This window comes from Barbatula barbatula (assembly GCF_947034865.1).
Source record: "Barbatula barbatula genome assembly, chromosome: 8".
Classification (NCBI taxonomy): domain Eukaryota; kingdom Metazoa; phylum Chordata; class Actinopteri; order Cypriniformes; family Nemacheilidae; genus Barbatula; species Barbatula barbatula.
In genome coordinates this window covers 2,813,353-2,840,115 of record NC_136771.1, presented here as the reverse complement: position 1 = coordinate 2,840,115, position 26,763 = coordinate 2,813,353, and the positions used below count along the sequence as shown (strand labels likewise).

Below are 26,763 nucleotides of genomic sequence, written 5' to 3'. Positions count from 1 at the left end.
ATTCTGGTTCCTGGTTTGTTCACCCGGTGACATAATTGCTTAATTGTTGTAATTGAGTAAATTCAAGGCTGGAAATCAGAGTTTTAATAAAAAATATCAAATAAATCAAGCACAAGTTACAGAACTGTTAAAGAAGATAAAGGAAGAATCTTTACACCAATGAAATATACAAAAAACATCTGCAACATGCATAAACGTAAGGTGTAAATTCAATTTGGTGCATGTTAAATGAGGTGAAAAGTGACTTTTGGGTCTAAAGTGTCACGACTAAACACACAACATATCTGAACTTTAAGCTGTTATGACATTTTCTGCAAATCTGAAGGCTGAATCTTCGAAAAACAGGGCAAACATTTCTAAAATAGTATCTTTGGCTATTTTTTATTATATTGAATTACTTTTTAAGTATTACAAATACATAACAACGTATGTATGTATGACTGCAAACACCAGACACCTCCATCAGAAAGTAGGGGCGGGCGAAAGAGAGAGAAAGCAAGCGATAGAGAGAGCGAGAGAGAGATTGCCACACAGACAGAGCAGCATGATTCAGTTTTGTGCTGATAAAGTTCTTGTTTTGAACATATTGATCACCATGTCAGGTAAGCATTTACTATCAATATATGTTACCTTATTAGTTTCATGTGAGTAGATTCATGCAAGTTTTGTGTTATTCAAAATACTTTCATCCAAAACTGCAACTGCTCTGAACAGTGTCAAGACAAAGTTCTCTCTCTTTCTCTCTCTTCTGCATAAAAGTGGTGAAATGTGAGACAAATGAGATCCTGACATTCACTGCACATGAAGGAGGAAAGGTTGAGATACACTGTCCATATGAGTCTGGATATGGAGATCGCGAGAAATATCTGTGCAGAGGGAAATGTCCATTACTTTCTAAAGATATACCTGTTAAATCTGAATCCAAACCCGACGATGAGCGATTCAGACTAACTGATAACTCAACAGCTCAAACCTTCACCGTCACCATCACTGATCTGAGATCATCTGATGAAGGCACGTACTGGTGTGGAATAAAGACAGGCTTTGGACGCATTGATAAATATACAGAGGTTCATCTGAAAATGACACAAGGTAGGTCAAAAGTAAACCATAAGAACTATCCAGCACACAGAAGATGTGTTCAAATAGGTCAAATGAAGTGGAAATAGAGGTTTTGTGTACGCATGTGAATGTGCAGATGTGGTACATGAAAAGCGTAGAAGTGCAGCAATCACGAGCGAGAAAGACCCTCCATCTGAAAACCACAACATCCGCTGAAGAACCGCTGAGCAATCATACGCTTAGAGGAGACGACAAACCTCTGATGTCACTTCCTGTTACAACAGTTAAACACATGATAAAATGTCAAGACGCCGCATTTCATGCATGTTCTTTGTGTAAATCTATATGTGGGTTGTGATTTTGTTGTAGATAATAGAAGTTCATTAAGCACGATAACAATGACAACAAACACAACATCAACCAGCTCAACTCCACAAGCATCTCCCCATTATACAGTCGACACTGACACTATGGCTTCATCATCACCATCGTCATCATCACGTTTCCATCCAGTACCAAAAAATCTCAAATCAGGTAAAGCTCTGAAAGTGCTGCTCAGATTTAAAACAGTGTAAGCTCAAGTTTACTGAATGTTTGTGTTTGTAGGTATGACCGTGATAATCTCACTGTCAGTCATGCTGACTCTTTTGTTTGGGCTTTCACTTTTCATGTACTGCACAAAGAGAAACAAGACAAAAGGTAAAACTGTTGTTATTTACACACATGCAGCAGAGGTGGGACCAAGTCATTGTCTTCAAATGTCCAAGTCAAGTTGTTGAATGTTCATGGAACTGAATCAATATCAGTTTTGTTCCGTCAAAAATCACCATTATTGTGACCAGTGTTTGCGTTTGTTGGGCTCTTGAATCTTTTCAATAATGCTAAGTTTAGAGATTTATGAATGTTATAAATATCATGCATTTTAATATTTGGACAGAAGGACACCAAGGTAGTGATTCTCGTCTGATTCAGGATATATACAGTGTGAAATTTGTTTGTTCTGTTAATGTCAGTGCTCTGTTACTTATATGATTCTATAAGACTGCTTACTAGGGATATTCATGAATTAATTTACATGAAAACTGTTAAACCACTCAGACATTCAAATGCAAGACGAATAAGTGTATGAATGTCAACAACGGTGACATCAAGAAAAGAAAGCTTCATGCTGCAATGCATGCTGGGTAACATCATAGTACAAAGCTCATTCATGACTCCCAGCATGCATTGCAGTTGGTCTGTTTATCTGAAGTAGTTCGATGATTGTCACCATTGTTGAGGTTTATATGATGAGTGTTGAAGTCTTTGTTTTTTAAAGTAAAGTAAGTTACTGAGAATTTACAAGTCATAGAATTCACACCAGTCATAAATTTCTCTCAATATCATCCCCACAATTTATGATAACAATCATAAACACAACTATCTTGTTTTGTGCATATCCGTTTAAGAGAATAAGCTGACAGAAGCCAAGGATCAGGAGCCCAACCAATGCAAACGCTGATAAAAATAATGGTCATTTTAGGTATTAAAGTTATAGTGATTGAGTTTACAACCATGACTTGACAGACCTGGCCTCTCTCGACTTGAGATGACGAGACTTGAATGCAAAGACTCGAGACTTGCGACTTGAAAAAAATGACTTAGTCCCACCTCTGACATGCAGTATTGAGATCTTTCGGTACTTTTCTGTGTTCTCAGATCTTGATTCTTCTACAGATTCTTCACTGATTGACAACGACATACTCCAAGAACATGCTGAACACGTATGTTTATCTCTGTGTCTGTTTGAATTGTCATATGGTTTATTGTCTTTCTATATGTGATCCCCTAAGAAATGTTTTGCTCTGAGAACGTTCTCGTCCCTGCTGGTGTCAAACACATTTCCAGAATGTTCATAAATGTTTTTTTAAAGGGTGTGGGGACGTTATTTGGTGGACCTTCACAGAACATTCAGGACGTTCGCTGAATGTATAGGGGACTTTTATTATAGGACATCCTCAAAATATTTGCAGGACCTTCAGGGCACCAAACGGCAATGTTGCCTGCCAACAAATGACAACCAGTTATGTTATTAATTTATTATTTTATTAATTGTATGACTTACCATCTGGAAATGAAACTGTCATGTCCCAGGCATGTGATTTTATAAGTGTTCTTACAGAAACACATAGCACGCATTGAAAGATGAAATTCTGTGAATGTATTGGATACCAGCAGCGACGTTCTGAGAACGTTCTGAGAACGCTCTCCGAAAAAAAAAATTCTTAGGGGGATCAATGTTATTTTTAACTTGTTCATTTTCTCCTTTAACCTTTTTAGAATATGTATGTTATTACTGGCAATGAGGGACTTCATGGTGTGATAAACCATCAAGACACCTGTACCTATTCATCCTGTGTTCATGTCAACAGTCATGGACCGATAAACTCCTCTGAGACTGACAGGACCGTTTATGCTCTGGTTCAGTTTCCCACAAACCCCTTGGCTTGACTTTGGCCTAATTTCTCAAATATTACGCTCTCTGTCTATTCCCCATAATGAGAATCTGACCTCAGAGCTACAGAAATAGAAAACCCTCAATTAAACAGGTGACGTGCACACTATAGTATGTAATATCGTACTGGGCACATCACATGATCAAATGTTGTAATGTTGTATATAATCTAACACATAAACATTCACACATTTCCTCAACAGGGCCACCCAAGCCTTTACGGGGACTTGAGCAATTGTCAATGATTAATTATTTGCATGCACACTTTAAACCTAACACACCCAAATATTTTAGTTGTAGCTGTGTTTGACAAAAACACATAAACCGTGCATTACAAGAGTAATGTTATTGTCAAAACATTTGATAATTTCATAACATTTACTGTCCCTTTAAATTTTGAGCAGGGACCGTAAGGTTGTGGAATACATTTTTCAATGCATTAAAGTATTTGCAAAGATTTTGTTTTCAAAAAGTTTTTGATTTTATTCAAACCACAACATATAAACACCTTTTCAAAGCCACACAGCCCCTTAGGATGATTTCATCTATTTTTCTATTTAGTGTATTTTTCTTAATATTCATTAAATTAATTGCGATATGCACACAATTATTAGTTGCGTCAGGGGCCATAAGCATCCGCTTAGTTCGCTTCCATGAAACAAAGAAAAACAGACTGCTAACACGTATATAGTTATTGTGATGTGAAATAAATGCAGAATCTCTGATGTGTGATTTCATCATAATCCTGACTGAGCTTGTCTGTTCAAAGCAATGTGAAGTTGCGACCAGCATGGCATAATAAAAGTTTCAACATAAAGATTCAGCAGCGCAAATGTCTTTACAATGATATTAAAATAATAATATTGCCCATTCTTGTCTTTTTATTTCAGAAAACACAATTTCTCAAAACCAGTGCAAGCACTGCAGTTTCTTTTTTGTATACTAAACTAAAATGGTCATTCACTGCTGTTATGCCATCAGATTGTGCTGCCCTTTCACGTGAGTTAGGTTAAAGGTTTGGGGAGGTGTTAGATTTATATTTTTCCATCAACTGTTGTTTGTGGATGTTGAGATTTGTCCAGTAGGGGGCCGTAAGGCAACAATCGAAATACACATGTAAAATGGCCAACGTCATTTGACCATCCTACTTGTTTTGATGTCACTGCACAAGCAGAGGGCGCACGCTCCTCGTGAACGCGCATCAGAGTGAAGAGAGAGAGGGAAGCGCGCACAGTGCTTCTTTGTGTGTCAGTCAGAGAGGTTGAGAAAGAGCCAGAGTTAAAAAGAGAATGTGTAGATTTTATTTCCATCTTTTCCATTTATGCATCCACATCTCAAGTAAGTGTTTCTTCAAAACATCAGCTGTGTTTACTTCTGACCTTTGCTCTCCCCGTGTCCTAAATATGACACGTTTTGCATGTTTTGTATCTCTTTTAAGCGCGGTTCTTTTTCTGACTGTGTTTATTGGTGGTTCAGTGAGTTTGTTATTATTTCATATTCCGTACATGCAGTTGTGATCTGTGTAGATGGAGGGATCATGACCTACACATCATACGAGGGAGGGAGTGTGAACATCAGATGCCCGTATGATGCTCAATTCATAAAAAACACAAAAAACGTTCAATATAACAAGTGCTTGCAGGAGAAAAAGATATACCCATTCAGACTGGAAAAACTCCTGAAGACACGAGATTCTCTTTAAATGAGGACAAAACAGCTCCAACGTTCATTATAACGGATCTGAGAGGAGAAGATGGAGGACAATACTGGTGTGCAGTGAGGAAACTTTTGCCTTCAGATGTCTACAGTGAGGTCTTGTTGTCTGTCAAAAAGGGCAAGTGATTGTAAACATCCTTATTTTCAATTCAGATGATCACACAAGCGTGGACACGATTCCACTGTTATCAAATGTATAATATCGTTTTGCTTCAAACCCATAATCTTTTATGTTTATTTAATCCTTCCATATAATCATTCTCTAATCACAAATATGTCAGTGATAAGGCTAATAAACAGATAGACAGAGAGCTTGGGTGAATGTATTTCTTTTCTACTTTCACTCACTTTGTCTGTATTTTTTTGACAGAGACACTGAAGTGATATAACACACATTAAATCCAGCATAGAGCGGTTCAGTGAATGTTGTGTTGAATGTGTGTAAGTGTGTGAGTGTGTGTGTTTCAGAGACTAAGTAAAACGACAGAGTGCCGGCCGGCCAATCCAGATACACTCCTACTCTATTGGAGAAGGATGAAGGTACTGAAATGACTGTTTTCTTATTATTGTGACAGGCAGTGAATCTTTCACTGGAGCACTCCAGACCCCATGATTTTGCGGTGGATCCAAACTCACAGTCACTTCCCTTCCTGTCTATGCTTTTATATGCCAATGATATAATACAATATCCGCTTGTTGCAGCCTCCCAGTAACAGCGTCCGGTCAGGCTCTCTTGACACATAACCTGATAATTGCCAAATCTGTCTGGATGATCAGGATACCCCTGTAAATTTTCATCATGCCTCACCTCCTTGTTCCCATCAGACAGCACAAGGTAATCGCATGCTGTGTTTGGATCCAGTGTGAGATCACAGGCATCTGAACACAAGAAGTGACAATTATAACACGACAAAACAACAATCACTAAATGGGTGTGTCTGCGCATGCGTGCGTCTTACACTTGTGTAGTCCTGGTGTAATTCTGAACTCCCCTCCATGATCCACACTATACACACACACAAATATGATGTCACGTCTTGTTTCCCTGACTAATTATAATTATAATTAGCATATATTGTGTGAATCAGTGATCGAATCATTGCTGTGGATTAGCATCTCTTTAAATAAATGTGGCAACATTAAACACACAGGACAGTATGTGTCAGTATTCGTGTTACGTGTCATACGTGAGTTTCTTGAGGGTGTAGTCTGGATCATTTTGATAAGCGAGCAGCTGAAGTGCTGAGTGTTGTGGGTGATTGTAGCTCAGGTCCAGTTCTCTCAGGTGTGACGGGTTAGAACTCAGAGCTGAAGCCAGATAACGACATCCTTCATCTGTCACCATACAGCCTGATAACCTACAAACACACAACAACATGTTTTCATACTCTTCATTTTGCCTTTTCAGTTCTTACATTAATGCTGAAATACTAGGATAGAAATCTGTATATACAGACACACACCTCAGTATTTCTAGCTGACAGTTTGTGTTCTGGAGAGCATCAGAGATCAGCTTCACTCCTGAATCTTGAAGATCATTGTTACTCAGGTCCAGCTCTCTCAGGAGACACTTGGATGATTGCAGACATTTAGACAAACTTTTACAGCACTCATCCGTGAGATTGCAGTTCTGTAATCTGTGTGCATGGTAAAATACGTTCATGGCTCTGAAATCAAAATAATTATTTTATGTGAGTGCATATGCATGAATGTGAAGATGGATCTTACAGAGCTCTTCTGGTGTTTCTGATCACCGGCAGAAGTCCAATCAGAGCTTCATCAGATCCTCTGTATTTCTGCAGCTCAAACATCTCTTGAGTCTCTTCAGACATCAGCAGCACAAACACCAGAGCAGACCACTGAACAGAAGAGAGATCTGGTGCTGAAAGATCTCCTGAAATCAAATACTTCTGGATTTCGGTTATCAGCGAAACATCTTTCAGTTCATTCAGACAGTGGAAGAGATTGATGCTCTTCTCTGAAGATTCTTCATTCTCGATTTTCTTTCTGATATAATCAGCTGTGCGTCTCAAGCTTTTATCATCTTCATCTGAGATCTTCAGTGTGGGCAGAAATTCCTTCAGGTCATTCTGATTGGACTGAAGTGAGAGACCCATGAGGAACCGCAGGAGCACATCCAGATGTCCGTTCTTGCTGCGAAGAGCATTTTTAATTGCAGTCTTATGATGATCAAACGGTGAATTTTTTAATCTCCATTTAAGTTTTTCCCCCAGAGTTTGTGAGAATGGGTTTCTTTTTTTGTCTTTGTAAATAAAAAGCACATAGACGGCAGCGAGGAATTCCTGGACGCTGAGATGTACAAAACTGTAGACCTTTCTCCCACAAATTGGCTTTCCTGTCTGAAATATCTGAGTGCATAACCCAGAGAAAACCAAACCTTCACTGACTCCCAGACCACATTCCTCAAGATCTTCTTTGTAGAAAATCAGATTTCCTTTCTGAAGCTGTTTGAAGGCCAGTTCCCCGAGCTTCACGACAACATATTCAAAAGAAGCACCACACTGGTTGTATCTTTTTGTCATCTGTTCCATCTGAGAGAGTAAGAAATAAATGTACATCCCTGTGAGAGTCGTGGGAATTTTGTCAGGCTTTTTTTGAGTCAAAAGAGGTTTGAGAACACTGAGAGCGATCCAGCAGAAGACGGGAATGTGACACATGACGTAGAGACTTCTGGATGTCTTGATGTGAGAGACGATTTTCTCGGACAAATCAGGACCGCTGTTTTTGATGAAGTATTTTTCCTTCTGTTCATCATTGAACCCTCGGACCTCTGACACCTGGTCAATGTGATCTCTGGGGATAAGATGGGCTGCTGCCGGTCTGGACGTGATCCAGATGAGAGCAGAGGGAAGCAGATTTCTCTTGATCATGTTTGTAACTATCACGCCCGCATTTGTTTTTTCATGAACATCTGTGAATGTCTGGCTCTTCTTAAATTTCAAAGGGAAGCGACACTCGTCCAGACCATCAAAGATAAACATGACTTGACCTTCTTCTTTAGGCAGTGATGGAAGTTTCTCGTCAGAACTAAAGAAGTTTTTGTGAATCAGTTCCATTAAACTGCAGTCGTCTCGAAAGCAGTTCAGTTGACGGAAGGGCAGAGGAAAGATAAACATGATTTCCTGATTTTCTTTTCCTTCAGCCCAGTCAAGAATGAATTTATTGACGGAGACGGTTTTGCCCACACCTGCAATACCCATGGTCAGCACTTTTCTGTTTCGTCGACCCGTCTCACGCTGGACTTTAAATATGTCATTACACTTGATTGACGGGTCCGTGGCAGCAGATTTGTTAAGATTTAATTCAATTTGTCTCACTTCGTGCTCACTCACTGCTCCACCCGTCTCATTCTTCACTATGTAGAGATCAGTGTAAATATCTTTCAAGTATTTCCGGTGACCAGTGTCTGAATTACCATCTAATATCCGCTCATACTCCTGTTTCAAGAAGTTCTTCAGTCTGATGCTGAACTCACTGTGACCAAGATCAACAGCTTTACTGTCAACTGCGGCTGCACCTAAGATAAAAAAAAACGTTGTTTTATTTTACAACACTTGAATTTGCCTCCATTTGAGCTGAGAGCGTTACCTTCTCTGTGTTTGTTCTCTAACTCTTCAGCAAGCTGATTCTGGTTCATCTTCCTCAGGATATTGAGCGTGATCGTCACAGCTCTGTTTGGTTTAAAACGCTCCACCATCTTATCGACTGTATCTAAGACATCTGCATTCTCCAGTTTAGAAGCTAAAATACCATCAAGTTTCTTAAGATGCCACTGAAACTCTTTGAGTTGATCTTTTTTGAGTTCATTCAGTGAGTTTGCGAGGAGTTCTGAAACAGACGCCATCATTTAGCACTGATTCAATTCTGCAGGACGAGAAGAAAAACATGATGTCCTGATGATGTTCGTATTGTGAAAGGACGCTGAGACAGTCAGTCAAGTTCTCAAACTTGTCCTGAAGGACCCATAGTTAAGCCCCCCTTATCAAACACAACCATTTTAGGACTCGCAGTGCATGTGCACTAATAAGCTTATCAGCCGAATCGGGTGTTTCAAATGAAGAATCTCATCAAACAAGTCTCTCGAAGTCAAACACTCAAAAACAGGAAATTGCAAAAGATTTTTCTTGGACAAGTCCTTGACAAAAAACGATTTCTGTGGACATTGTTAATCGTTACAACTAAGACAATCAAACATGAAGATTCATATATATCCAATGAAAATTGTCAGGTGAGTCTTTATGGTATGCTGTAGGTTCAGAACACATCAATTGTGATACATCTCATTCTATATAATCAATGTGAACTTGATACTTGATGTGTGACAATTTGTTTGAAAAGTAACAAATTAATTTATCGATTGTAACAATTTATAGGCTACATAAAAAGTATCATTCCATGTAACGTTTATTACCTTACCGTGAACGATGGTGATGTTCGTCTCTTGTCCTTACTACATGCTGACATCAACACCTCAGATAGAAAGACTCAAACTTCCGTCTTCTTTGAAAGATTGTGTAAGTGTATGGCATGCCATTTTGTCCTTTAATCCTTGAAGTTTACTAGTATTTATAGGCTACTAATACTTATTGTTTAGTTACTAGTAACTATTCCGTTAGATACTAGTACTATTCATTAGATACTAGTACCTAAATATTAGATACTAGTGCTTATTTATTAGATACTAGTGCTTATTTATTAGATACTAGTACTTATTCATTAGATACTAGTACTTATTCAGTAGATACTAGTACTTATTCATTAGATACTAGTACCTAAATGTAGATACTAGTGCTTATTTATTAGATACTAGTACTTATTCATTTGTTACCAGTACTTATTCAGTAGATACTAGTACTTATTCATTAGATACTAGTACCTAAATGTAGATACCAGTGCTTATTTATTAGATACTAGTACTTATTCAATAGATACTAGTACTTACTCATTAGATACTAGTACTTATTCTTTCAGTTACTAGTGGGTTTGTGGACCAAAGATATCCTTAACATAATAGATACTAGTTTACATTTATGATCAGTATGCAAATAACATGTTGAATATTAATAAGACTATGTAATATATAAGGGAGATCGGGCAGGTGAGTATTGAAGAAGGTGAAAAATGGAGGTTCTCGAGCAAATACAGAGAAAATGCAGCTTTATTGAAAGAACTTTTCAACATGGTCACTTCAGCAGCCCACAGCTTAGCGCCATTCATTCGTGTTTAGTGAATTTAAGAAGAATCGATGGCACACTTTCCGGTGAAACAATGGACAATCTTTTAAGTAGTCTGACAGATCTCAGAGCTGTTATTAGACAGTCTGTGTAGGAGGTGAGGGAAGAAGCTTACACTGTCCCTCGATTTCGCTCAGGTATGTAGCCTACGGCAGTGTAATTTCTTTATTATTTATTTATTTGACATGCACAGTCGTTTTCTTGTGGATTTTACTTTAAAACATTTAAAAATCTTTTTTTACATTTCACGTTACAGCTATTAAATTATAAAGGATTAAATGACAAAATGGCTTGCCATAGTATGGATACATGCCTTGGATGACCGGCTCAGGGTATATTCTGGCAAACTGTTTCAAGATCACGTTTCGCAATCGGCAAAGCAGACTGTTGCACTCGACGTTTACCAACACACGATGGACGTTCGCAAAGCAAAACGTACCGGCGCCTTCCCAGCGCTCTACTATGGATTCGAATCGAAATTTGGCTTAGCAAATGTCTTGTGTTTTGTATTGGTGATTTAAGATTGTGTTGTTTGCTTTGCCTGCTTTGACAATAAAAGGTAGGCCTGGCTATTCATTAATTCATATTCAGGTAGGCTATCTATGTCGTGTCCTATGATAAAAGAAGTAGTGAAGAAAAAGTTTTTATTATAGATAGTCTGCAAGATGTGATATCTTATATTACTATATGAAAGACAACTCACAACTACAATTTATTAAAAATAAAAAACTATAGAACACGGACCAAAACACAATAGAAAACAATGTATTTAAATGGAAATTATAATGTTTCAATAGGGTTTTGTTTCAATGGAGTTGTTTGAGCATATAGAATGTAATATACAATGAAAGTACCTACAGGTTTTTAATCAACTATTCTTTTTTACAGCTTATTCTTACAAACGCACTATGTAGAGTTGTAGGCTATATAATGCTAAACGAACTCTCAGGATGAATTTAAACGGGGGCTATGGAACCTCCCCGCTGTCAGATGCATCGCTCTACAGAAGCGTACGTGCGTCTGGTCCCTTTTTTCGGTAAGTGCACACTGCTGCATAGCACAGAAATAATCTACATATTTACATATGGTTGGCGTATGCCACTACAACTGATATGTTATTAAAGATGCCGGTCTTGCGCTAAACATGCCCCTTTTGTGCTATACCACCACTGATCACCAGAGGCAGCGCAGCTAAACTTCCGGTGGACTAAAACGCGCTTGTTCATAAAAAATACTTATTTTTTGTTTTGGTTTTATTGTGTGTTTATTTTCGGCATGTAATCAAATATTGAGGACAACAAACCAAAAATTTGATTTTGGGTTAGTTTTTTTATGCTCACGAATACGGAATATGTAAAAAACGATCGGTTTATTCGTTTTTCCGTTTTGAAAACGAAACGAATCAACTAAGTATCCGAAGGTACACGCACCATTAACATGCCACTTTAGCATTTTTCATTTCTACATTATTTTGACAGTTTCAAACGGTGCGCCTCGTCTTCATCTTCTCGCTTTCGATTCGAGAGCGCTGGGAAGGCGCCCAGGTACGTTTTGCTTTGCGAATGTCCATCCATTCTATAGAATCAAGCATTTTACAGACCCGTGGTATAAAATGTTATAATCTGCCGCTTTAGGTTAAACAAAATGTTTTTTGTGAACTAGGAACAACGGAGGTGCTCATGCAAAATGACCAAGCCCCAGCGCCGCCGCTCCCACCACGCGCATCACGCACTGCTGCGTAGGGCACCAAGTGCCGAGGGGGCACCAAAAATAGCCTGATGAATTTTAAAAATTTTAAGGCATATTTTAGCCATGTATATGTAAAAAAAACATATAGCCCTGCCAAGCCCTTTTGTAAAAAACGTATCTTTTCATTTACTGTTTGTCTCTTCGGTGTCCGATCATCCTGTGCCTTTGTAATTCAGGATAGGTGTTTTACACCAGTGTCAGTGTCAATTTCGCTTAGCATTCGGTATCTTGCTCTAATACAGGGTTTTGATGTTACACTGCAAAACATGACTTTCTTACTTAGCATTTTTCTCTGGGTGTCCAGTACAAATGTCAAGAAATTCGTGAATCAAGATGCATTTTCTTGATGAGAAAAATTACCTGTCTTGTTTTTAAAAAATATGACATTTCAGTGAATTTGTGCTTAAAACAAGCCAAAAAATCAGGCCAATGGGGTGAGTTAAATGATCTTGAATTAAGCACACATTCACTGACATGTCATATTTTTTGTCACGCTTGATGAACGCGCATCACGTAAAGTCACTGGTGAGAGGGAAGCGAGCACAGTGCGGCTTTGTCTGTCAGTCAGAGAGGTTGAGAAAGAGCCAGAGTAAGAAAATAGAATGTGTAGAATATTTCCTTTCCACATTTTCTATTTATGCATCTACATCTCACGTAAGTGTTTCTTCAAAACATCATTTGCTCTCCTCGTGTCCTAAATATGACACGTTTTGCATGTTTTGTATCTCTTTTAAGCGCGGTTCTTTTTCTGACTGTGTTTATTGGTGGTTCAGTGAGTTTGTTATTATTTCATATTCCGTACATGCAGTTGTGATCGGTGTAGATGGAGGGATCATGACCTACACATCATACGAGGGAGGGAGTGTGAACATCAGATGCCCGTATGATGCTCAATTAATAAACAACACAAAATACCTCTGCAGAGGAAAATGTTCAATATTACAAGTGCTTGCAAAAGATATACCCATTCAGACTGGAAAAACTCCTGAAGACACGAGATTCTCTTTAAATGAGGACAAAACAGCTACAACGTTTACTATAACGGATCTGAGAGGAGAAGATGGAGGACAATACTGGTGTGCAGTGAGGAGACTTTTGCCTTCAGATGTCTACAGTGAGGTCTTGTTGTCTGTCAAAAAGGGCAAGTGATTGTAAACATCCTTATTTTCATTTCAGATGATCACACAAGCGTGGACATGATTCCACTGTTATCAAATGTATAATAGGGTTTTGCTTCACCTTAAATCTATTACTTTTCCTCTGATTTAGTGTCCCAGATGTTTGGCGTAAAACGAGATGAGCTGTCCGTCCAATGCCATTACGATAATGATGTCATCAATAATTATAAATTCTTCTGCAAAGGAGATGATTTGTCGTTGTGTGAGACGTCTGGTGTCAAAGTATCAAACGTGAAAACCACAAATGGCAGATACTCTCTGATCGACGATACATCTGCAAGAGTTTTTACTGTGAACATCACTGATCTCACAGAAAAGGATTCTGGGATATACTGGTGTGGAAACGTAGCACTGGAAGGATCTCAACAAGCACAAGACAAGTGGATTTCGGCAGTCATCCTCAATATTTCTGAAGGTAAGACATGAGCAATGTTTGAAAAACCGCACACCCAAAGAAACATTTTGTATTCGTGTTGCATCGTATGAGAAAAAAAATGCAATGGAAGTGAATAACGATTGACTGGTGCCGCTGTATTTCCGCCCCACCCATCAAACAAGTGAAGTGTTACTTACAGCTGTGTCGGAGGAAGTACAAAAACAGACTTTTTATCTTCCTGAAAAGAGAAGCTCTTCTTAAACAGTGCATGGTTAAAATAATCATACACATGACCTGAACTGCACAATGAGAAAACCAGTTGAGTGGTATATATTTCAATACATACAGAACACAGAAGAAAACAAGTTGCTTGCGGTCAACCTTAAATAGATCACAACCAAAATAAGTACAGCTTGTGCATCTTTACTCTGATGACATAGAGATTAAGTGTCGATAGCACTTCTGCAGTTGTGATCTATTGCATTAAATTCAATGATCATTTCTGTTTCAGACACATCAGAGAGCACGTCACGTAAACCAACCACCGCTTCATTTCACATGACCCCACCAGCATCAACTTATTATTCATCCAGACCTGCCACATCATCATTACCTTCATCTTTACTGTCCTCACCATCTGCTCGTTCATTGTCACCAAACATAGAGACAAGTATCGACTTCTGACACACGATAATAAAATATGAAATATCCAGTTTTTAGTTGACAGCAATGAAATTAAGTTCTGATGTGCGTTTTCAAGGTTTATTTGGGTTCATCACGCTGTCGGTTGTGGCGATGCTGATCTTGTTTGGATTGGTGTTGTTTATTTACTTCAGACGGAGGAAACAGAATGAACGTAAGCACACATTATTTCTACTTTTAAATTGTATCACTTCTCTTTTGTCAACATATGAGAACTTTGTCTTCCTATTCAAATTTGTTCTTCAATAAACCTTCACGTGATTTTCTCTCTCGCCCTCTGATGTAAAAAAACAGAACTGCAGCTCAGTGGTGTCGCTCATGGCTCAGATGGGAATCAGAATAATGGAGAAATAAGACAGACAAGGGTGCGTTTTACTGAACAAATGTCGGATTACTTGTGCATTTGTGATATATTTGACTGATAACAAATATACTGTAATAGTTATATCACATTATACCAGTCTGTCCGTTTTTAAACCAAAATACCCAGATGTGAATTCAGTAATTTTACATGCTAAAAATAGTATTTTGAATAAATGAATGGAATAAAAGAGCATATAATAAGTGTTTTAAGACCTGTTTGCTCTCCTGGTTTTGATTGTTTCATCTGGTTTTTTCACTTCAGGTCTCCGTCTGTGGTTATGAAGAGATTCATCTCACAAATGTTCATCCTGACTACGGACTGGTTCTTCCTGTATCCGATGAACATGATGCTTCTGTTAATGCTTTAGCACAGAACGTCTCCTGTGATAATATCCATTATTCCACCATCGAACATACAGACCATTCAGACAGAAATTCGGATGGACACACATTGTGTGATTATGCAACTGCTGTTCTGTGAAGGAAGCAGATTAACGGTCAACATCTACAGAGCAAACATCAAGTCTTTTTTAGCATCGTCCAATGTCACGTGTAAAACTGAATGTATGGGAAATGAGAAAGAATTGAGTTTACTCAGAAATCACAAGAAGATGTTGTTTCTCACAGATGCTTCAAATTATTCCTCAAAACATCTCACGCCATGTCAAGCCGTAGGTCCAATTAATTCCAGAGTGACGTTTTAAAGCCATTTCTTCCCCTGCCGCAATTAACCTTTACAACTTTCCTCCACACTCCTGCTCTGTTTGTTAAATAACGAAATAAAGAACGTATGTCAAGTTTTTTTTTTAAATAAAAAAACGTCATTCAAAACTTCTGGAAGCATTATTAGGGCAGTTGCTCTCAAACTGTGGTACTGGTAGATACTTGAAGAGACCCCGGTGGTACGCGAGGTGACACGACATAACTCTATATTAATTTACATTTTGTGTTTTAAATACTTTCAAATGTATAATACTATGAATCTCATATTATATAATAATCTCAACCTATGTGCAATTTTAAAACAGCTGTATGAATTATTGCTGTATATTTATCATTGGTCGATTGGCAACAGGTGTTTGTACGTCTCTCTCTTCAGACAAGCTGCATGCAAATTAAGTTTCTTATGTATTTCTGTACTTTAATCACCGTTTAAAGCTGTTGTTATTAATTCAACACGCATCTGCATCTCAAGGTTAAATGTATGTATTGTTTTCTGATACGCCACTTTGACCAGAGCCTCTGCAGTGTTTGTTTGTCATATACAGCTGTTCTCTTGATGTTAAAGTTGACATGTATTTATTTATCATCTGTGTTAAATACTCTTTCCATATTGTTTTTCTTTCATATAAGTTTGTAGGGTTTTTGCAAGTCCCCCCAAAAAGTTCGGCACTACAGAAAAGTATTTTGTGTTCACTATTACTGCTGACTAACATGAAAACACATGCTCCTTAGTTTGAAAACCGCTGAAAAGTGTTTTTATTATTCATAATTGGAGGAGGAAATATAAACAGCTATTTGAAGTGTAGCTTCAAATAAGCATAATTGAAGTGTTTATTTATGTGATTTTCTATGGCGGTCATTAGGTGGTACTTGGAACAACTACTTATATTAAGTTTGGTTAAGTTTGTGAACCACTGCACTATGGTTTGTCCAAAAATTTGTGTTGACGTTTCCGTGTTAGCGCCCCCTTCAGGTCAAATGTAGTCGCGGCACGTGAGGTATTTTGTCCCGTTGTTGACGGGACAGAGTGATGACGTAATTGTTTAAAAGTGAAAGTAAGCGCATTTCAGCGCGGGTCACACTTGTGTTTCACAAACTTTTTTCCATCCTGTGGCACTAATACGATATTATACGGTGAGTACCATTCAAGAAACTAAAAACTGTTGCTTAAGAGCTAAAAACTTCCGTCTAAAGTGTTATTCTGCTATTTTATTGGTCTTGGTCTTGATCAAGGTTAAACATGGATGATTTGTTCATTGCATTAAATCATTATCACTTTCGTATCTGCAAAAAACATCAGTATCACTTGTACCTGCAGGAATCACCTTTATTGTGATCTTTTTTAGCTTTAGTTGTGCTCTTGGCTCTTCTATTTTAATATTAAATGAGGCCTGTGTGTTAAAATACATTAGTTGTGGCAAAGAGTTGATGGTTTCTGAATTGTAATGTATACATTATTACATCAGTGTTAATAATCGTGTTTTATTAATGTGTGAGCTCTGTGAATCTGTTTTAGGAATTATATTCACAATCTGCTAAACCCCTTTAAAACACAAAGACACCAAGAATCTGCATATGAAACTCAACAATGACGATCAACAAAAGAAAGCTTCATGCTGCATGCTGGGTATCAACATAGTACAAATCTCATTCATGACTCCCAGCATGCATTGCAGTTGATCTGTTTATTTGAATTATTTTTCAGTGTATGTCAGGGAAATATGTTAGTTTATTTTCTCTCAATGCTTGTGCATTGACAAGCCAGAGCACTCAGACCTTCATCAATCGATCAATAATGTTTAAAACTACTACATTTTATTACAGCTGACAATTTCCATGAGAATAACACCAACTTTTGTAAAAGCTGAAAGTTTCTCAGCGCACAAGTGTTTTTAAAATAATATTACACGACTTAAGAATAAACATTTAATAACTTATCTGAATATGAGCCTATTTTGTGTATTAAATAGGCTTAAACATATTTAAGGCATTTGTAAATAACAGGTAATATGAAGTATGCAAACAACATTATTTGCATTTCTCATTGCATGTTTCACTCTTTGCTGTGGTCTAAACTCATTGCAAATCTCAAAAAAGTCTCTGGTCAAATTAGACCCTTCCTATGAAAACCCAGCAAAGTTATTTTTATTTTAGATTAACTACATACATAAAACCATACTACAGAATGTAAAAAACATTCACTTGACTGAGTTAGTTCAAACACTGACTCCTAATCTCATAATACGATTTTTACGCTATATCCTGGATTTCACAGACAGGGTCACAAATAACGTCTCTCAATTATAACTCCAGGTAGACAAAATGGAGTCTGTTTCAGACCAGCTTGTGGAAACATTGGATAAGCTGGAGCCAGATAAACTGAAAAGGTTCAAGTGGCATTTAAAACAACGTAAATCGGATTTGGCTGATAAACTGGAGAATGCAGACGTCACAGACACCGTGGATCAGATGGTGGAGTGTTTAGGAGAAGACGGAGCTGTGAAGATCACATGTAGCATCTTGAAGAAAATGAAACACGTGCCGCTGGTTGAACAGTTAGAGATGGATAATGGTAGTATTCAAAGCGTTTTGCTAATGTTTAAGCCGAGGAAATGTATGGGTTGTAATCGCTCTCTTTTCGTTCCTGTATTATAGTTCATAATGCTGCGGTTTGTGTTAATGTCAGTGGTAAAACGGGTGCTGCTGTCAACAATCCTGTACTCGCCAATAACATCTTCTCAGGGCCAGTAAACCTCAACTTCAACACAACCACCGGTATGATCACAACACTACCTTAACATGAACATATATCACACTTCATATATCATGATTTGTTATCTCTCTCACAGGGCCACAAAAACCCTCATTAGGCGAGATATCTGGGAGTCATGCAGGAAAACAAAGTACACAATCCAAAGTCTCTTCTTTATAGTAGTGTCATAAAGGTATATTTACATTTTCACATAATGTCACTGTTTTTCTATAAACCACATGTTGTGTTCTTGTTTTGAACAGAGGAAGATGTCCTGAAACAGCACAAAGCCGACATGAGGGAGAAAACAGAGCAGATTTTCGAAGGCAAAACAGAAAATAAAACACAACTTAAAAAAGTTTACACAGAGCTGTTTATAGCGGAAGGAGATATTACAGATGTCAACAATGAGCATGAGATTATGAAGGTTGACCAAGCTTTCAAATGCCCCAAATTTAAAGACACACCGATCGACTGCAATGACATATTCCGCTTACTAAAGCATAAGGGAAATGAAAACATTGTGCTCACCAAAGGCATCGCTGGCATTGGAAAAACCTTCTCGGTGCAGAAGTTCATTCTGGATTGGGCTGAAGGAACGGCCAATCAGGACGTAGACGCCATGTTCCTGTTTCCCTTCAGAGAGATGAACTTAATAAAAGACAAACACTACAGTTTCCATGAGTTCCTGGTCGAATTTTATCCTGAATTTAAAGATTTGAAGGATTTGACAATGTATGACAGTTGTTCACTTGCTTTCATCTTTGACGGACTTGACGAGAGTCGCCTTCCGTTTTGTTTCAACAGCGCACCACTAACCTGCGTCAATACGCAAGTGTCTGTCGATGCTATATTTACAAGTTTGGTGAAGGGACGCTTGCTTCCATCATCTCTCATCTGGATCACCTCAAGGCCAGCGGCGGCAAATCAGATTCCTCCTAAGTTTGTAGGTTTGTTCACCGAGGTGCGAGGATTCAACGACCCGCAGAAGGAGGAATACTTCAGAAAGAGAATCGAAAATGAGGCTCACGCTTCTGAAATCATAAAATACATTAAGACGTCTCGTAGTCTCTACATCATGTGTCACATCCCCGTGTTCTGCTGGATCGCCGCCACCGTGCTACACGATATTCTCGTCAGGAACAACGGGGAGGACATTCCCACAACGCTCACGGAAATGTACATCCACTTTCTGCTGATTCAGATGAACATGAAGAATGAAAAGTACGACGAGGAACACGTGAGAGAACGTAAAAAGCTGCTTGGCTCCAACAAGGAGATGATTTTCAAGCTGGCCAAAGTGGCGTTCGAACAGCTGAAGAAAGAAAACATCATGTTCTATGAAGAAGATCTGCAAGAATGCGGTATCGATGCGAGCGAAGACTCTGGTATGATCGCAGAGATCTTTAAGAAAGACTCAGGGCTTCACGATGTGAAGGTTTATTACTTCGTACACCTGAGCATCCAGGAGTTTCTCGCCGCGCTGCACTCGTTCATCTGCTACCAGAACAATGATATGGACGACCTCAGTTTGTTCCTCGAGAATTCGCGTCCCAAGAAAGACCTGCTGTACGTTTTGCTGAAGAAAGCGATCGATTTCGCGTGGAAAAACGAGAGGGGACATTACGATCTCTTCATCCGCTTTTTGCTGGGCATTTCTCTCGACTCCAACCAACAACTTCTCACAGGCTTGTTGACGCGCAAGGAGAACAATAAAAAGTGCATCTCAAAGACCATCCAGTACATCAAGCAATTGCAAAACAACGATACGTGCAAGGATAAATCCATCAATCACTTCTTCTGCATCCTTGAACTCCAGGACAGATCTCTGTACCAACAAATCAAGAATTATCTGAAACCAGGGTCGGATCAAAAGAGGGAGATTTCCTCCTCAAACTGCTCAGCGCTGGTCTACGTGCTTATGATGTCAGAGGAAGTGCTGGATGACTTTGACGCGAAGACGTTCAGCGCGACGTCTGAAGGACGCAGAAGGCTGGTACCTGTAGTGAGATGCTGCAGAAGAGCTCTGTGAGTTCATTTGTTAGCAGATTACACCAATACGCTTATCATTTTGACATTATTATCTCAATTAATATATATATGGTATTATCTCAATTATTTCTGGACCTAAGAAGATTAAATGGAGAGCAATAAGAAACTTTTGCTTAAATCTCATCTGCTTCTCAGATGAGTTTCAGAAGAGATGCCAACAATGTGTCAGACTAAGCTCAGATTTGTCATGTCAGCAATCAAAAGTCAATATTATTGCAGATCTCGGACATTTCTCATCAAATTTACCCAAATTCATTTTATGTACTCTTAAAGTCCCACTGAAATAAAAAAAATATGTTTCCTATTTTTTCTTGAAATATTGCAGTGTTTATTGTAAAGAGCTAACCAATGTGGGTTCTTCTTTCTTTAATATTCATGTGCGCTCATCATCGTCAGTTAAAGTCTGAAAATGCACTTCCGCCTTAAATTGCGTAAATTTGTTAACTGTCAGTCCGCTCCCAGTTCTATTTCAAAATGCAACATCTGTGTTCACAGACTTTAAAGTGACCGTGCACCCAAAAATTTTTTTATCACCCATTAATTTATCCTCATGTCATTTTAAACGTTTTTTTTCATAGACCAAAACTACTGAGACATTTTTCCAAATATTTTCTGTTGTGTTCCACTGAAGAAAGAAAGTCAAAACACCTTTTTCATATCCCCTTAGCAATTTTCGGCGAAACATTATCAAGATCCGTACGTACAGCATAATATTTGTCAAACCCTTCAAGTCTTTACATCGATTGATGAAGAGTGAACATCTCGCCTCATTGCAGGTTTTCAGACTGCGGATTAACAGAAACTTGCTGTGAAACGCTGGCCTCCGCTCTCCAGATAGAGAACTGTCCTCTCATAGAGCTCGACCTCAGTGATAATTTCAACCTGGAGGCCGGAGTGAAGACACTCTGTGCTGGACTGAAGAGTTCAAAATGTAAACTTGAGATATTAAGGTCAGATATGTTGCTAGGAATACGTTATAAAATGTTAGTTTAACCGAACCAACTCTATAATGCAAAGCTTAATTTTGTTTTTCAGACTGGCCCAGTGTCACATTGGTCAGGAGAGCTGTGAGTCGCTGGTCTCTGCTCTCAGTAATGTCTTGTGTTGTCCGAGAGAGCTCGACCTGAGCGGCAATGACCTCAACAACTCTGGACTCCAACATCTCTTACTTGGAATGGAAAACACAGAGAGAAAGCTTGAGATTCTGAGGAAAGTTTTTTTATCGGTTCTAGACATAACAATGAATTCAGAAGAAAGTATTTATAAGACATTTAGTGTAACAGGGTATACCGTAAACTGAACACATTTTGAAACTTTAGTATTAATGGAAATCCAAGTTGCTTTTTAGAACGTTCTCAAGAAATTGTTATGCTGGTAATATATATTATGCACTGAAACGATTTATTTTACCTCTACAATGTACGTTCATTCTACACCTCCATAGTCTTAAAGTGACAGTGCATCCAAAAATGAAAATTCTCTCATCATTTAAGCCTCCTCCTCTGGGTGTATATATGTATGTGAGTCTTTCTTTAGTGAAACACAAAAGAATAATGATATGAACTTCATTGACAAACCACTGAGACATTTCTCAAAATATCTTCTTTTGTGTTTCACCGAAGAACAGATTTACAACCACACGAGGAGGAATAAGACAGACTTTTTGTTTCGGAGTGAACTGTTACTTTAAATTACAACACAATTGTCACCAGTGCTGTCAGACCTTTGAAACACAATTCATTGTTTGTGTTAATTTTTAACTTTACAGCAGATGATTGACGAACGATTGTTTTAATGCAGACTGAGCTGGTGTAATCTCACAGAGAAGAGTTGTGAGACACTCGCCTCGATTCTCTGCTCAAATTCTCCTCTGAGAGAGCTTGACGTGAGCAACAATGATCTTCAGGATTCAGGAGTGAAGCTGATCTCTGATGCTCTCCAGAACACGAACTGTCAGCTAGAAATACTGAGGTGTGTGTCTTTATATACAGTTTCCATCCTAATAGCATTCATGCAAAATGAAGAGTATGAAAACATGTTGTTGTGTGTTTGTAGGTTATCAGGCTGTATGGTGACAGATGAAGGATGTTGTTATCTGGCTTCAGCTCTGAGTTCTAACCCGTCACACCTGAGAGAACTGGACCTGAGCTACAATCACCCACAACACTCAGCACTTCAGCTGCTCGCTTATCAAAATGATCCAGACTACACCCTCAAGAAACTCACGTATGACACGCAACACGAATACTGACACATACTGTCCTGTGCAGTGTTGGAGTAACACGTTACAAGTAGTACTTTTTTAAGTAATGAAACACGGTTACTTTATAAATGTTCATATCAACACTTTGGCTACTTTTTTTTTACTTTCAGTATAATCATTTGTATTAACATATTTTGAACTTGTGAATTGAAATTCTGAATTAAAAGTGTACGCAGAAACCCTCTATATTGGATACATATTGTTAAATGCATTACAGTGTTAAATACAAAAAACAGCAAGGTCTGGAAAAGCATGAGCATCAATCACGATGAGAAAAAGTAACGCAAAAGTAACACAAACATACTTTTAGTTACTTTCCACAATATGTAACTCAAAATTGTTTCTTTTAAACGTAACTTTCCCCAATACTGGTCCTGTTTGTGTGTCTGTGTCTACTTCTCTTTATGTTAACATATTTAACTATTTGCTTCTTCAGAATTGAACCTGGAGGCGAGCGCTTCATCAAGTCAGGGATAAGGAAGTGTAAGTCTCTCTCTGTTTTTCCGTCTGTGTCTCTTCCCCTCTCTCTCACTGATGCAAGCTTCCTTCTCTCTCACAGACGCGCTCCACCTCACACTGGATCCAAATACAGCACACGTTAATTTGCTTCTCTCTGCCGGTCAAAGAAGCGTGACCCACGTCACGGAGAAACAGCCGTATCCGGATCACCCCGATAGATTCGAGCCCTTCTGTCAGGTTCTGTGTGGAGAGAGTCTGTCTGGACGCTGTTACTGGGAGGCTGAATGGACCGGGTCAAACGGGATGATAGGAGTGACCTGCAAAGACTTAATTTTCAGAAAAACAGATGAACTTCACGTTGTGGAAGCGAGCAGTATGCTCGGAAGCAACAGCGTTTCGTGGGCCTTGACCTTTGGAGAGAGACTGTGGGCTTGTCACGATCAAAACGAAATCAACATACAGACCCCAACCTCTCGTTCTTCCAGAAACGGAGTGTTTGTGGACACAGTGGCCGGCAGACTGTCCTTCTACGACGTTTCTGAATCGCACACGCTCACACATTTGTACACATTCTTGACGTCTTTTCGGGAACCTCTCAATGCTGGATTTGAGGTGAATAGTGGCACTTTGACCTTGTGTCAGCTGGAGTAACCTAAAAGTCATTTCAAACTTCATCAAAAGCAGGTTTCTACTGCTATGTTCATATTTTTTAAACTCAATCATAACTTCATTATCTCATTCACTTCAACACTTCATACACTCTGTAGTGTGCACCCATACAGTCACTGAGCAGTGTTCATTTACTCTGTAACTTAACTCAGTCCAAACATCAGCAATGATGGTTGATGGGTCAAAGTATTGGTAGTAAATACATTCTCAGAGTAATTATATTAATACGTTTTCCCTGGAACTGCCCAAATCAGTTTTAGACGACAGGAAAGTATTTTTTTATTTTCAATATCAGTTGCATGAAATACTAAAGGATATATACGTATAATTATATGTACACAATATATAGGAAAAGTCTGATGATCCCTGACTAGCTTTTTGTTATGATTTATGTTCATTATTCTAAGAAAAGCAATAAACTGTCAAGTGTTTTATTAACAAATTTAGCTATTAACAATTTTAATCTTCATTTTGTAAACAGGCCATAAGAGGAAGTCCAACCAATAACCAATGTGGTTCACAATATTCTAATCACTGTGGTGGGTCTTGTCAAGACAATTTTGTTTGTCTGCGTGTGGTTTCTACAAACAATGTAAAGAAAATATTAGTACTTTAATTCACAATCATAACAATAATAAAGATATAAATAAACTTATTGTAAATAAAGTCAGTGGCAGTGAAACATAATTATTCAGCAGTCGTAAGGCATTTAAGCTTGAACTCGCACCTGCAGTGTCAATGACGTCATTCACAAATGTGCGCTCCACAGAATGACTTGAGCATTTCCACATTGATTTATAGCGATATCAAGCAATATTATAAACATGCATTATAAAGATAAGTTAAACGTAAGCATATATTAAATGAATCAACCAAATAACCATCTTAAACACCATAGAGGCCGTGTAAACAACTCAATATATATATGATGTATGATGTCACATTCTGCTCCTCTGATACATATTCGGTGCATTGTAATATGTTTCATATGTATCACGCAAACACACGTGCACACAGGTCAGTATGTCAGCATCAGTGTTTTGTGTCATACTTGAGTTTGTGTGTAGTTATAATAAATAACAACATACCATACAACATCGGTCACCATACAACCTGATACCCTAAACAGGGACAAAACACACAACATATCTCAAAGAACAACCAAAAGCAAGAAATATTGTCCTCGTGTTATTACGACTAGAAGATCTCTAAAGGTGGCACACCTCGGTGTCTGTAGTTGACAGTTTGTGTTCTTGAGAGCATCAGAGATCAGCTTCACTCCTGAATCCTGAAGATCACATCAGACAAACTTTCACAACAGGATTCAGAGACAAAGCTGTCTTTCCTGCCAAAACAAAAGTGTTTATCTTAATTATATTCCATGTTTAAGTATTAAATCGTCATTTTCTCGTGATGTCTCGTACCACTTCATGTTAAACTCATCCAGCACCTCCTCTGACACGAGCAGCACGTACCTGCAGATCATCAACAAGCATATTGAAGATGTGAGATCACCTTCAAAATAAACACTTTAATGTAGGCATCCTTGGATTTTCTTAAATAATGACTGATCCTTGAGCTCCCCAAAGCAGTAAAACAAGTTTCAACTGTGATCTTCAAATTCCTCAATGTATTGCATTGTATTGTTTGTCTGCTGCTGTTTGTGGTGTCTTCGGTATGAGTGAAAAGACGTTTGAGACGTTTCTGACTAGACGACAAATAAAAAAGTGTAAAGAACATCATCAGTCTTCAGAATCTCGTGTTCGCAGTTGACGTCTTCAATATCTCCCTCTGTGATGAACAGTTGTGTGTAAATCCCCTTCAGATTCTGTCTTGCACTCGAAAATGTGTTTACATTTCCCCTTCATACCCTTCTTATGACGTTCTAAAAATGATTGCAGCCTTAAAATGTCTGTTAATAAATGAAATAAATTAAACTGACAATTGTGACAAAAACACTTGCAGAACTCTTTTTTGGCTTCTGTTATGTATTTGTCCCCTGGGTGGCAATGTGGTACAGAATTGCCTTGGTATATCAGGGCAACGTGGATAATGAGACAGGTGTGTTGGTATTGGTGAAGCACACAGTTTTTGGCCATTTTGGGTTGTGGTTCATCGTGTAAAACCAATCTTACTGGATTATTTGGGATAGCAATTTGATCAAGTATCTACAAGATTGTTACGCATCAATTACTGCTCACTCCTTACCAATACCAGCAGTTTAATGGAAAACGGTTACACTGACTACATTGCATTACGTAATAATGAAGGCCATCTGCCTCTACTAGAGATGTGAGATTCTGTTTTCCATTTCCATTTAGTCATTTAGCAGACGCTTTTATCCAAAGTTCAGGAAGCAATAAGCGATGGTCATACAGGAACTACAATACAAAGAGAGATGAGAAGGGGCGTCACATGAGCCCTTTTGGGCTGTTGGAGGATGAGGCGTGCTGCTGCGTTCTGAACCATATGGAGCCTTTGCAGGAAGACCAGCAAGGAGAGCATTGCTGTAGTCCAACCTTGAGATGACCAGGGCCTGGACAAGGAGTTTTGCCGCATGCTCAGTGAGGTAGGGTCTAACCGTTCTGATGTTGAATAAGGCATATCGGCATGACCACGTTGGCTTTGCAATGTGATCATTGAAGGACAGCTTTTCATCAAATTCACCTGTATGTTTTGGTAGGAGTGATATTGCCAAGTTGGATGGCGAGATCCTGTCGTACGAGTAGTTATAATCTGACACTTTGTGTAACTTGTTGGTTGGAATGCTTTCTGGGTAATTCTGAGTAACTACTATAAATAGTGCACAGTTTGTCTAACGTTAATGTGACGGAGGAGAACTGGCCCACCGAGATTAGCCTGTTTTGTTTCCAAACCCTGCACCATTGGTTTGTTTATGGCCCGCTATTGAAGAGCTGTGCAGTGTGTTAACCTCACTCCCAGACCAAGA

The 26,763-nt window shown here is 38.5% G+C and overlaps 4 protein-coding genes across 7 annotated transcripts; 3 read left to right on the top strand and 1 right to left on the bottom strand.

Annotated features, from left to right (window-relative positions):
• Positions 1–239: 239 nt before the first annotated feature.
• Positions 240–4,425, top strand: LOC306897558 (uncharacterized protein). Its single transcript, XM_079462392.1, has 6 exons — positions 240–602; positions 760–1,092; positions 1,432–1,596; positions 1,669–1,761; positions 2,779–2,825; positions 3,382–4,425. Exons 1-6 carry the CDS (start codon positions 302–304, stop codon positions 3,550–3,552), a joined length of 1,110 nt encoding a protein of 369 aa, XP_079318518.1. The 5' UTR covers positions 240–301; the 3' UTR covers positions 3,553–4,425.
• On the bottom strand, positions 4,029–9,794 carry LOC306897557 (protein NLRC3-like). 2 transcript variants are annotated; one of them, XM_079462390.1, is made up of 7 exons: positions 9,710–9,794; positions 8,882–9,157; positions 7,001–8,810; positions 6,736–6,909; positions 6,460–6,630; positions 6,232–6,278; positions 4,029–6,151 (listed from the first exon to the last, which is right to left on the bottom strand). In XM_079462390.1, the coding sequence occupies exons 2-7, from the start codon at positions 9,138–9,140 to the stop codon at positions 5,613–5,615; spliced, it is 3,000 nt and encodes a 999-aa protein (XP_079318516.1). In that variant the 5' UTR covers positions 9,141–9,157; positions 9,710–9,794; the 3' UTR covers positions 4,029–5,612. The 2 variants fall into 2 exon arrangements, with proteins under 2 accessions (XP_079318516.1, XP_079318517.1); XM_079462391.1 differs by having other exon boundaries at positions 9,705–9,780.
• Positions 9,795–10,863: 1,069 nt separating this feature from the next.
• LOC306897555 (uncharacterized protein) lies at positions 10,864–15,726 on the top strand. Of its 3 annotated transcripts, XM_079462385.1 has the most exons (8): positions 10,864–11,086; positions 11,416–11,563; positions 13,085–13,417; positions 13,546–13,869; positions 14,342–14,500; positions 14,591–14,686; positions 14,827–14,897; positions 15,158–15,726. In XM_079462385.1, exons 2-8 carry the CDS (start codon positions 11,497–11,499, stop codon positions 15,374–15,376), a joined length of 1,269 nt encoding a protein of 422 aa, XP_079318511.1. In that variant the 5' UTR covers positions 10,864–11,086; positions 11,416–11,496; the 3' UTR covers positions 15,377–15,726. The 3 variants fall into 3 exon arrangements, with proteins under 3 accessions (XP_079318511.1, XP_079318512.1, XP_079318513.1); XM_079462386.1 differs by lacking the exon at positions 10,864–11,086 and having other exon boundaries at positions 11,405–11,563; XM_079462387.1 differs by lacking the exons at positions 10,864–11,086; positions 11,416–11,563 and adding an exon at positions 12,743–12,930.
• A 916-nt stretch (positions 15,727–16,642) lies between these two features.
• Positions 16,643–25,764, top strand: nlrp3 (NLR family pyrin domain containing 3). The gene is made up of 11 exons (XM_079462384.1): positions 16,643–16,752; positions 17,932–18,190; positions 18,274–18,393; positions 18,468–18,521; positions 18,634–20,398; positions 21,199–21,372; positions 21,458–21,631; positions 22,223–22,393; positions 22,478–22,648; positions 23,122–23,168; positions 23,245–25,764. The coding sequence occupies exons 2-11, from the start codon at positions 17,941–17,943 to the stop codon at positions 23,793–23,795; spliced, it is 3,477 nt and encodes a 1,158-aa protein (XP_079318510.1). The 5' UTR covers positions 16,643–16,752; positions 17,932–17,940; the 3' UTR covers positions 23,796–25,764.
• The last annotated feature ends 999 nt before the right edge of the window (positions 25,765–26,763 follow it).

Coding starts and splice junctions, on each gene's coding strand:
- LOC306897558 (XM_079462392.1), top strand. CDS start 302: ATGACATTTTCTGCAAATCTGAAGGCTGAATCTTCGAAAAACAGGGCA. Junction 603..759: donor CATATTGATCACCATGTCAG/GTAAGCATTTAC, acceptor TCTGCATAAAAG/TGGTGAAATGTGAGACAAAT. Junction 1,762..2,778: donor AAAGAGAAACAAGACAAAAG/GTAAAACTGTTG, acceptor ATTCTTCTACAG/ATTCTTCACTGATTGACAAC.
- LOC306897557 (XM_079462390.1), bottom strand. CDS start 9,140: ATGATGGCGTCTGTTTCAGAACTCCTCGCAAACTCACTGAATGAACTC. Junction 8,811..8,881: donor AGAGAACAAACACAGAGAAG/GTAACGCTCTCA, acceptor TTTTTATCTTAG/GTGCAGCCGCAGTTGACAGT. Junction 6,910..7,000: donor AGAAACACCAGAAGAGCTCT/GTAAGATCCATC, acceptor CCATGCACACAG/ATTACAGAACTGCAATCTCA.
- LOC306897555 (XM_079462385.1), top strand. CDS start 11,497: ATGGAACCTCCCCGCTGTCAGATGCATCGCTCTACAGAAGCGTACGTG. Junction 13,418..13,545: donor CTTGTTGTCTGTCAAAAAGG/GCAAGTGATTGT, acceptor CCTCTGATTTAG/TGTCCCAGATGTTTGGCGTA. Junction 14,501..14,590: donor GTCACCAAACATAGAGACAA/GTATCGACTTCT, acceptor TGCGTTTTCAAG/GTTTATTTGGGTTCATCACG.
- nlrp3 (XM_079462384.1), top strand. CDS start 17,941: ATGGAGTCTGTTTCAGACCAGCTTGTGGAAACATTGGATAAGCTGGAG. Junction 18,522..18,633: donor GAGTCATGCAGGAAAACAAA/GTACACAATCCA, acceptor TGTTTTGAACAG/AGGAAGATGTCCTGAAACAG. Junction 21,632..22,222: donor AGAAAGCTTGAGATTCTGAG/GAAAGTTTTTTT, acceptor GTTTTAATGCAG/ACTGAGCTGGTGTAATCTCA.